At 44.8% G+C, this 11,918-nt stretch overlaps 1 protein-coding gene and 1 pseudogene across 1 annotated transcript; one reads left to right on the top strand and one right to left on the bottom strand.

Moving 5' to 3' along the window:
- Positions 1 to 457: 457 nt before the first annotated feature.
- Positions 458 to 3,839, bottom strand: LOC133161352 (trypsin-1-like; annotated as a pseudogene).
- Positions 3,840 to 6,493: 2,654 nt separating this feature from the next.
- Positions 6,494 to 7,899, top strand: LOC133161330 (trypsin-2). Its single transcript, XM_061289755.1, has 6 exons — positions 6,494 to 6,653; positions 6,725 to 6,875; positions 6,951 to 7,201; positions 7,296 to 7,432; positions 7,609 to 7,710; positions 7,774 to 7,899. The coding sequence occupies exons 1-6, from the start codon at positions 6,614 to 6,616 to the stop codon at positions 7,819 to 7,821; spliced, it is 729 nt and encodes a 242-aa protein (XP_061145739.1). The 5' UTR covers positions 6,494 to 6,613; the 3' UTR covers positions 7,822 to 7,899.
- The last annotated feature ends 4,019 nt before the right edge of the window (positions 7,900 to 11,918 follow it).

Genomic DNA, 11,918 nt, shown 5'->3' with positions numbered 1-11,918 from the left:
CTATAGTGCCATCTCGTGTGGGGTTTGCATGTTTGCATGCGCAGGTTTCCTCCCACATTTCAAAAACATTCATGACAGGCCGATTGACCGCTCCTACTTGTTTTTATTTTTATTTTTTTTTTGGAAGGGGGGATAGGAATGATGTGAGTCCTGCCACTGCCTGGCACCCAGTTCAGGATGTGCCCCCAGCTGGAATAGGCTAGCTGCGTGAGGATAAGCACTTCAGGACAATGGATGGATTTCATGACGTGGAAAGCAATAGAGAGCATCTCTTTTTCCAGATTGTTACAAAGAGCCATGCAAAAATGCACCGAAATGGCGTCATGAGGAGGTCTGACTAATAATCGTACATCAGGAGTAATAAAGTATGATCTAATTGACCAGATTATAAAATTGCCCTGTCCAAATCAGTAAACTATTCAATGAGTTAACAGGTGACACCAATTGTCTTTCTTATTTTATTGTTTTTTTGGGGTCAATTAAACATGGTCAAACAACAGATGGAATAATAATGCATGGTAAATTTAACAATAAGTAAATGAAATATCAATTATGAAAATGCATGGTAAATCTAAGAGAATAACATGGTAAATTGAACAAAATAATAATATTGCATGGTAAATCATAATATCACATGTTAAGTCAAGAAGAAGAAGATGGATGGTAACTTAAACAGAATAATAACACGTGGTCAATCTAACAAGACGACTAATGCATGGTTAATCAATCATAATAATGCATGGTAAATTGAACAAAGTAATAATAATGCATGGTAAATCACAATCACATGTTAAGTCAAGAAGAAGAATGCATGGTAACTTAAACAGAATAATAACACATGGTAACTAACAAGACGACTAATGCATGGTTAATCAATCATAATAATGCATGGTAAATTGAACAAAATAATAATAATGCATGCCGATTTAGAGTTTAAGATGAACAAGTTTGAGCTTCAACACCCTTTTGGTTTGGTTCCAATTGGAGCGTTTCTATGAGGCTTTTTATTGACTGCCAACTATTAAGTCTTTGCCCTGGTCCTGCAGACCAATAAAACTCCTGGCATGGTGCTGATGGGAAAACTTCGCAATACTCGTTTGAAAGTGATACTTTATTGCGATAGAGCAGTTCAGTTTGGCCACAAAATAAGTTCTATTTAGTTGTAAGCAGCTTTGTGACCTTGACGTGGTCTTCTGAATTGAGGATCAATATTAGTTTTTTTGAGCATTTAAGGCTGTTTTCAGTGATGGAGTGCAGCTGAGATATGATGCAACCAATTGTATGGAACTGGATTTCCACAATGGAAAGTTTCCTGCACATCTGGGGGGAAATCGTGTGACATTGTGGGTGGCAAAAAGATATTGCAGTTGAGGTAGTTGGCAGAGGAAGAGGCGATCGTCACAGGAAGGGGCTTAATAACTCGACATGGTGCTCTCCAGCTACTCGTTGAAAAGGCAGACCTGTGTGGATGGACACGTTTGTTACTTTGCTCACAAAGGGGCCGTTTGACTTGTAAGTCCCGTCAGTGGGTCATCGGATATACAAGAAATGAAAACTCAGGAAGGCCTGAGTTGAGTTTTGAATCCAGAAACTGTCAGGCTTCCCACTTAGGAACATCTTGATAACACTTGCTACTAGGGGTGTAACGATTCATCGATACACATCGATTAATCGATATAATGCTCTACGATTTATTGGCATCGATGCTAAACGTAAACATCGATTTATATCGCCGTGTTTGACCTCGGACATTAGACGCGACTTTATTTTGAAATCCAGTTCATTGTTGCTTGCTTCCTTTTTCCGGGAGCAGTGCGCGGCGTTGTTGTGTTGTGAGCAGAGCAGGCACGTGAAAGGGGAGTCGACAACTAGTACGCGGCTCCTGGGCTGGTGCTATGGCTAGTGTCCAAAAAGACGAGGAAATTTGCTCCCCTTTAGGCTTCAAGTCATTCGTTTGGAAGCACTTTGGATTCCAAAGAAAAGATGGCTCAACGGACAAGACACGTGCAGTTTGTAAATCCTGCCATGCGGTGATCAAATATTCAGGGACCACAAATCTCTATATTTATATTTAAAGAAAAAACACGACATAAAAGTTCAGTGTTAAAATAAGCACTTTGTATACTACAATACTCTTGTAATTTCCTAAATAAAGAGTTTGCAGAACCTGTTGATTTTGCGTATTAATTGTTATAAATCAGGATATTGTTCTATATTTTATATTTATTTATATATATATATATATATATATATATATATATATATATATATATATATATCGATCGTAGAGCACTATATCGTGATATATTGTGAATGTATCGCACCAGGCTTTAAGATATCGGCAAATATCGTATCGTAGTTCTTTGTATCGATATGATATCGTATCGTGACAAAACCCACGATTTACACCCCTACTTGCTACCCAATGTTGGTATTTGTCTGGAAGGTTTTATTTGTCTTGGCCTACCAAAAGCTGTTCCCACAAATTTGGACACATAACTATGCAAATTGGCGGAATCCATGTTTCTACCACTCCAAACCTTAATGGATCAATTCGATTCAATTACTTTATCCCGTGTACCTTGGCATAGACTCCCGGGGGGTCCTTCTCGGCACAGCCGAAACCCCAAGACACAACACCCTGAAGCTCGCTGTTGCACACCCCGGGGCCCCCGGAGTCACCCTGGCGGCGGCACAAAATTCGTGTTTGAGGGTTCAAATGCTTAACGCTCAACCTTTGACATCAATTCCTGAAGGGTTGAAGACAAATTTTGAGAAGTTATTTTTGGCGCTCGGTACCTGGCATGAGTCCTTGCCTCCCTCCAGGTATCCGGCGCGGAACATGGCATCGGTGATCATGCCAGAAGAGGATAGGAGTTGTTACAGTCTTTGTCTGACAGGATGGGGATGTCCAGGCACTGCAGCTAGTTCCTGTCGGCGGCTGGAACATAGGCCACAATGTAGAATGGTGAACCTAAGCTTGGATTCAAGATGTTCTGACGGATCACACAAAACTTGGCTAGGCATGAACCAAAGAAGGCCATGAGTATGGATCAGCGCTCATCCACTGCCCATCTAGTGTAACATTCAGTCATTAAAGATGCATCTAGTTCTGAAGTTCTAAAGATCAAAGATGCCCACTCAAGAGGAGAGGAATTTGATCTTAAAATCTTTGACTGTGGGACTCACAGGAGCTTATGGTGTTGCCCCATCCGGAGACTTTGCACATGGTGCCGGCGGGGGCGCAGCTGCTGGGCAGGGCCACGGGCTTCACATACTGGTTGAGCGTGGCGGGTCTGCTTAGCTTAATCAGCATGATGTCATTGTCAATGTCGTAGGAGCTGTAGCAGGGGTAGCGGATGACCCGAGAGGAACAAATGAACTGCTCGGTTCCCTCGTTGACCTTGATGTGATGCTCGCCCAGACGCACCTACACGCGGCTGGAGAGCATTCAAGGTTTGAAAAGGGGGTTCATGGGATTGAGGTAAATTGATCGGTTGGGGGCGGGGGGATGTACGTACGACTTGTATCAGTGAGCGGCAGACACAACCCAGTTCTCGTTGACCAGGGAGCCTCCATAGAAGTAGCCAGAGTTCAGAGACACCTGATGGGGCTGCGAGTGGGGCGTGCACTCGTAGCCTCTGACGATCTTGTCGTCTTCGGTGGCAACTGCAAATGGAGCCGCGAACTCATTAACCGAGCGAATGTCAAGTAAGGCGATGAGGGAAGGTTTACTCACAGGCGGCTCCGACGAGCAGAACAAAGACCAGGCACCTCATGGTTGCCAAGGGATCCTGTGGATGAGGACTTCAGCCTGGTGCCTCCGTTATATTGAAAGGTGCTCTCCTGCCTCTCTTTTAGGCACACCCCCAAGGTTGTGTTGGAACTGTGAAAAGGGTCAAGTCAGAAAATGCTGAGTGAGTGATGGTGAAATGTCCGTCATCAAGGCAAGCCCAGCAGAACTGAAGAGTATTTTTATTGCGTAACTAAACACTCACCAATAATAACTGTATTTTGTTGGGACAACTTTATATTTGTGGGGTTCGGTAAGGATTTGTGATGTATGTGTGTGTCTAAATTTAGCTGTTTGTAATATTTGTTTTTTGAGTCGCTGACCTTGACATTGTGCTGTGGAAGGCTTCTGCAGATGGACTGTTCACAAGCTCAAATGTTGATTGAAGTCTTTAGATACGGCAGCTCAAAAACATACGGCCACATATCAGAGCTGTGCAAAATCAACTTTGTTTGACTTTTTTTTTATATGATAGCCATTTTCTGTTCCAATAGCGCTTAGCTGTTAGGTTATGTTAGCCCCTCTCGGGTAAGCAGAATTTCTATCAGGTAAAGAATTTCCATCAGATAAAGTCCTAAAATCAGGCACTTCATTTAATCAGCGATGAGAACGGCAAATGAAAAAAAACACTAAAAGGTAGCCGGGATCTGGGGGTCGCATGCCCGATTTTGGCAGTGTAGCAACCCAGAACCCATTAATTTCATCACTCAATTTCAACACTTTTGTTAAAAATATATTCCTGCTTGGTGGGATACCAAGGTGAATATAATACAGTCAACCCTCGGTTTTCGACCTAAGTGTGCAGGGAGCTTAATTTTGTCCGATAGCGCAACTGCAGCGCACCGTCGAACGCGCAAACGTAGCGCGTCGCCGAACGCGCAAACGTAGCGCGTCGCCGAACGCGCAACTGCACCGCGCTGGTCGCATTATTGTGACAGAGTGGTCGCTGAAATTTAGAAATTATTTTTCAAGTCCTGATGTACTTTCCAAAATTGAAGTGGACCTCAGTGCACAGGGATCTTAATTTAGTGCGATCACGCAACCGCAGCGCGCCGGGCGCTCACTGTCGCATTGGTTTAAGAGCGTCTTTGTGTTCCGAGTTGTAAGATGACGCTGCTCTCGAGCCATGCCCAGCTGAAGCAGTTCCTGATCCCGTTCGACTTGTCTATTTCCCTCGCACGATCCTCGTCTTTTTTCTCATATAAAAACAATTTTCTCAACGGATCTACACGAGTCACGAAAATGAGACCGTTTTTTTCCGTGTATAGTGCGCAAAATTTAACTAATTTATTGTCCTAAAATCGGGGGTGCGCATTATACATGGGTACAAATTTTTTTAAATTTTTTATATATTTTTTTTAAGTCCCAATGATCGTCACACACGCAGGGAGGCAATGGGTCCCATTTTTATAGTCTTTGGTATGGTCTTAACTAGGCTGGATGTAATTTTTTTTGTTGGCGTTGATTTCTCCGACTGCCCATAAACGCACCACCGCGCTCCGTGCGCGCACGGGAAAGAGGCGTGCGGACGTGAAAAAGGCGGCTCTGTATGGGAGAGACGTTGAAGAGGAATAAAAACACCCTTGGAAACCAAAACTTGCCCCTCGTCGAGACTCGGAGCCGCAACAAATGTTTCGGATTTGTGTAGGGTACATTGTGACAGACAGCAAACGAGCAGGTGATCGAGCAAGCCTTGTCTGATACGAGAGCATTGCGGTCACATGGAGCGTGTTTGAAGTGAACAGCAGAGAAGAAAGGACGGGCGGTTATGGGCGGTCAGAGAAATCAACGCCAACAAACAAAATTACATCCAGCCTAGTTAAGACCATACCAAAGACTATAAAAATGGGACCCATTGCCTCCCTGCGTGTGTGACGATCATTGGGACTTAAAAAAAAAAAAAAAAAAAAAATTTTAAAAAATTCATAAAAATTGGGTGCGTATTATACATGGGTACAGGCTTTTTTCCAGCGTCAGCATGCCATTTTTAGGGTGCGTATTATACATGGGGGCGCACTATACACGGAAAAAAACGGTACTCCCGACGGAAAAAAAACACGGAAATCCGCTGAAGATTCTCATCCCTGTTTAATGGGATTATTTATTGTGCGTTTTTTGGATGCTCTGGGTTCATCTTTTGAAACTGCGCAGTGATACCCGACATACCAGCAGATTTCATAATTAGATTTTATTCAAACAAATGGTATGCCTCTCCCCAACCAACATCTCCAACAATGTGCTTGATTAGATGAAAGATAAAGAATTCTGCAGTTTGGCCAGCTGTTCATTTGAGTTGTTTTTCCAATGAAGAAAGACCTGGCTCTACATTTGTATTTCACGATTGTCAAGCGCACTTGAAGATCCTGGGAAACGTCCACATGCTGCAATAGCTTATCAACAAGCCCTTATGTCATTGCAAGCGCCCGAGCAAAACTGGTGTTTGTCAGCACTAAATCTCAATTTAAAAGGATAAAAATGAAAATGTAATGCGAAAAATTGTCAGTTGGGTAATGTCAAGTACTTTTGTCTGACTGCTTTGTCTCTTTGTATTACTACTTTGTCTCTTTGTATTTTGAGACTAATATTAGAAGACCGCTGTCATTCATTCCCATAAAACCAAAATCTTTGCTTTCGAATTTGATCTCGACAGAAAGTGATGCCTGGACAAAAACTGATACAAACACCCCAATGTACTCGGAAGGTGATTGGCTCTCTGCTGACCAATGGGGATGAACCGCAAAGGAGGGCAGCACTCCCGCCGGTGATTATAAAGCCGGTCTTCAGGTATGCTCCTCTCATCAACAAGATCACTCAGCAACCATGAGGTGCCTTGTCTTTGTTCTGCTCGTCGGAGCCGCCTGTGAGTAAACCTTCCCTCCATCGCCTCACCAGACATTCGCTCGGTTAACGGGTTTGCGGCTCCATTTGCAGTTGCCACCGAAGACGACAAGATCGTTGGTGGCTACGAGTGCACACCCCACTCGCAGCCCCATCAGGTGTCTCTGAACTCCGGCTACCACTTCTGCGGAGGCTCCCTGGTCAACGAGAACTGGGTCGTGTCCGCCGCTCACTGCTACAAGTCGTACGTTATCACCCCCAACCGATCAAGGTGCCTCAATCCCATGAGCCGCCTTTTCAAACCCTGAATCCTTTCCAGCCGCGTGGAGGTGCGTCTGGGCGAGCACCATATCAGGATCAACGAGGGTACCGAGCAGTTCATCAGTTCCTCCCGCGTTATCCGCCACCCCCGCTACAGCTCCTACAACATCAACAATGACATCATGCTGATCAAGCTGAGCAAACCCGCCACGCTCAACCAGTACGTGAAGGCCGTGGCCCTGCCCAGCAGCTGCTCCCCTGCCGGCACCATGTGCAAAGTCTCCGGATGGGGCAACACCATGAGCTCCAGTGAGTCACACGGGCGACCAGTCGCTTTCGACAACAAGATTGCCTTTCCCCGTTAGCGTGTCGTCTGGGTTTCCTCTCACTCGTTCTTCTGCAGCCGCCGACAAGAACAAGCTGCAGTGCTTGGACCTCCCCATCTTGTCCGACAGCGACTGCAAGAACTCCTACCCTGGCATGATCACCAACGCCATGTTCTGTGCCGGATACCTGGAGGGAGGCAAGGACTCTTGCCAGGTATTAAAAATCTATTGATGAGGGCTTTAAGCCACATTCTCACCTTTCTTCACCACGTAAAGGTGCGCAACGATAAAATCCTGATCCATCTCGTCTTTCAAAGGCGGGTCGTGTAGCATTATGTGTTTCATAGTGGCTCAAAATGTGTACCAAGGCTGTGAACTTTGTGCTGCCAGGGTGACTCAGGTGGCCCCGTGGTGTGCAATGGCGAGCTGCAGGGCGTCGTGTCCTGGGGCTACGGATGTGCCGAGAAGGACCACCCTGGTGTCTACGCCAAGGTACTCTTCCAACTTGCCTGACCGTAATGGCCTAAAATTTGATCGTCATGTTCTCGTTCTCAGGTCTGCATCTTCAACGAATGGCTGGAAACCACCATGGCCAATTACTAAGTGATCTGAGTGGATCGGTCAAGTGTTCCATCTTTGGCGCTGTACGAAAAAGAAGAAATAAAGCATTCTTTAAAAATACACTGCAAAACTCGCTTCTCTTGAATAGTCACCCATTTTAAGATCATATTTGTGATTTTCTTTTGTCATTTATCAGATCCTTGTGAGGAGAAACTTAATGTTGCTTGTTACGTCACAATTCTGTTAAATTCAGAGTGGCTTGCTCACACATAGAAGTTAGGAGTTAGAAGTTAGGCAGCTAACAAAATATTTGGTTGTTTGATTTTGTCCCTTTATGGTTGTACAGGGACCCCAGAATCTCAACTAGCAATTCCCATGTTCATTTTCCATTTGTTCTTTTCAGAAAGGAGGGAAATACAACAGGGCCTTTGCATGAAAAAGAATCACAAAACCACATTCAAGAAGTCCACTAATCCTTGAAATTGGATTGAGTGATGGTATTAGTATTTGAACAAATTGCACCAGGGTAGGCCGTACCAGGGAGACTACTCTGCTCTCTAAAATTATCTGATTTAAATCTCATTTCCCCCAAATTAGCAATGCATTTTAAATCACAAACCAAAAAGTCACAATAAAACAGCCAATTGTTTTCCTTCTTCTTCTCTAGCAATCCTTTTCTTTGTGATTTCACTTTTTCCATCCATCTATCCATTTTTGAAACTGCTTGTCCCTACGGAGGTCGTGGGCGTGCTGGAGCCAATCTCAGCAGTCATCGGGCAGTAGGCGGGGGACACAGCTAATCATCACAGGGCACACAGACGAACAACAATCCGCACTCACACTCATACCTAGGGGCTGTAGAAACTGAATGTCCTCTCGGTTTATATCTTTTAGGTCGAAGCTTTAATAACTTTCATGAACAGTTACAAGTAGTATATAATATTGACTCCTCACCTGTACAGCAACAACTCACTGTTCAACACGATCTGACTTCCTCAGTCTCTTAAAGGGGTAGCGTCTAATTATCACAACAGTACATCTCCATCCATCCATCCATCCATCCATCTATTTTCTGTACCGCTTAGTCCCCACGGGGGTCGCGGGCTTGCTGGAGCCTATCCCAGCCGTCATCGGGCAGTAGGCGGGGGACACCCTGAACCGGTTGCCAGCCAATCGCAGGGCACACAGAGACAAACAACCATTTGCACTCGCACTCACACCTAGGGACAATTTGGAGTGTTCAATCGGCCTACCAAGCATGTTTTTGGGATGCGGGAGGAAACCGGAGTGCCCGGAGAAAACCCACTACATCTCCTTTTAAATGAAATGTCCTTCCTTAGTTTTAGCTTCACTTACCCTGACAGAATGTGCATTAATAGAAATAAAGTGGCTTCCAAAATACAGTACTATAAAATTGTGTTTCTGTACTGTATTATTACTTCAAAATCAGATATACAAACATTTGAGCAAATAACTGGGATTAACATCTCTGAGCAGTACTGAACACACATTACACTTGTATCAATAACAAACATAACGGTGATGAGATTCGGTGGTGGGAACTTGTCAGTGTCTCATCACTCTACATAACCTTTGCTATATTTCAGTGATAAGTCTTTGAGGAGGTCGTCTGTTTACCCTCACAGGGCGTCTCCTCCTGGCTTCAGGGTTAACGTGTTCAGGATCACCTGCTTGTCCATTAACACTGTCGTCATCACAGTTATCACCGTCTCCTGTTGTGAATGGCACTTCCGATTTGTGTTTCAGGAGTTTGAAGTGTGATCTGTCTTGTGAGTTTGTGTTCATGTCTCTGTGCAGTGACCATTGTTCCTTGGACTTTGGGTTGTTGAAGATGAGCTCCAGCGGTTTGTGATCCGTGATCATAATGAATTCAGCTCCATATGGGTACAAATGAAAATGCTCACAACTCCAAATGATAACCAGCGTTTTCCACCTTGTCAGTCTATGCCAGGATTGCACCGAGACCAACTGGACTTGCGTCCACAATGACCTTTGTTTTTCTCTCGGGGTGAAAGTAGCTCATGACCGGATTGCTGATCAGCCTGTCTTTTAGTAGATTAAGGGCCTCTGTATGTTTTGTTTTTCATGACCACTCCGTGTCCTTCTTTGTGAGCTCGCGCAGCGGTTGGGTAATTGAGGAGAGGTTCGGGATGAAACGAGCGCTGTAGTTAGCCATCCGCAGTAGGCTGCGGATCTCACTCGGATGCTGTGGGAGTGGCATGTGCGTGATGGCTTGTATTTTCTTCGGGTCAGGTGAGATACCGTCTTTAGAGAAGATGTAGGCATAGAATTTCAGAGATGTTTTGTGGAACTTACATTTGTCTCTATTATTGTGAAATTGTTTTCAAGGAGTCTTTTGAAGACTTCTTCCAGGGAGCGGTCATGCTCTGCAGGGGTGGTTCCAAAAATGATGATGTCATCACTGAAATTTCTGACTCCCTGTATTCCGTGGACCACATTTTGGATTGTGTGTTGGAAGACCTCTGCTGCTGAAGAGATTCCAAAAATGAGGCATGTGTACCGTCTCAGTCCAATATGTGTTGAGAATGTAGTGATGTATCTGAACTCAGGTGCTAGTTCAAGTTGGTGATATCCTGCATTGAGGTCCAGCTTCGAGAACATGGTGGCGCCGTTGAGATCATGCACGATGTCATCCACCGTAGGTGATATGTATGTGTCTCTCTCTTTGGACAGCTTTATTAGGCAGGCGCATGTCTATGCAGAGGCGTATTTTCTCTTTTTTTTTTGGTTTCGGTGGTGTCACAATGGGTGACACCCAAGGTGTTGGACCTTCTACTTTTTCAATTATGCCTTGGTCCTCCAAGCGTTGTAATTCCTTCTCTACTTTCTTCCTCATGTGATTACGACGGTGGGGCTGAACAACTGGTTGCACACTCTTGTCTATGTGCAATTTGACTTGGAAATGTTTCAGTTTCCCTACGCCTGAGGTGAGACTTGCATATTGCAGGAGCAGCTGATCTGCTTTAGACAGGTCCTGTGGTACGGTTTGATTGGAGAGCACCACATGTATGAGTCCTAGTTTAGTTGCAGTGTCATGGCCCAGTAGTGAGCCGTGGTTTCCATCAACAATGTAGAATGCTGCTTGAGCTGTTCTCCCATTAGCAGTGACTTTACCATGAAGGGAAAGGGGAATTTTTGCACCAAAAAGATATATTCTTTTGCTTGACTGCTCTAGTTTGAGTTTTGTTTTCAATGCGCTGTAGGCTCTGCCATCCAGGAGATTAGCTGAGGCTCCCGAATCAACAAGAACATCAATTGCATTCACCAGCTAACGTGACTGACCTCACTGGTGGTTTCCTACCCTCCGCATCTTTTGTGACAAAGACGTATTCGTCATCCGTGCTCGAGTCATCAGCAGCTAGATGACTGATGGGAGTGGTGTCAGCATCGTTAGTATCAATAGTTTTAATTTGTCTGCGCCTGTTAGGCCATGAGATCTTTTGTGTGCTCTGTGTTGGTTTTATTTTCTGTCCATGTTGATGCTGTTTTACCTTTATGCCAGGGTCGGAAAGACAGCAGCGGGCGTAGCGGTTGAGTTTTCCACATGTCCGACACTGTACACCTTTCGCTGACCACCCTGATAAGGAAATGCACTTTCACAATTCAAATTTCATCTCTGGCTGATTTCTCTGGTCCACGTTTGCCATATTGTGTACAAATCGGTATTCTAACAGAAAATTCGAGATTTTCTTGCTTCGGATGTCGGACGAAATTCGTTATCGAACCTGGCGAGATGAGGCGAGAGGACCCGCATGCCAACTGACTCCGTTCGTTATTACATTCTCGTTACTCTGAGGATTGCATCAACTCTAATCATGCCTCCAAAGGAAGCAAGAGGGAGCAGTAAAGCCATCCTAAAGCAATGCGATGAGCGCCCGGCGCACTGCGGTTGCGCGATCGGACCAAATTAAGCTCCCTGCGCACTGAGGTCCACTTCAATTTTGGAAAGTACATTAGACTTTTAAAACATTTTCTAAATCTTAGCGACCACTCTGTCACAATAATGCGACCAGCGCGGTGCAGTTGCGCGGTCGGCGGCGCGCAACAGTTGTGCGTTCGGCGGTACGCTGCAGTTGCGCAATCGGACAGAATTAAGC

This window comes from Syngnathus typhle, linkage group LG10, assembly GCF_033458585.1.
Source record: "Syngnathus typhle isolate RoL2023-S1 ecotype Sweden linkage group LG10, RoL_Styp_1.0, whole genome shotgun sequence".
NCBI lineage: Eukaryota > Metazoa > Chordata > Actinopteri > Syngnathiformes > Syngnathidae > Syngnathus > Syngnathus typhle.
The sequence above is the reverse complement of the archived record's forward strand: the minus strand, read 5'-3'. Positions and strand labels throughout refer to the sequence as shown.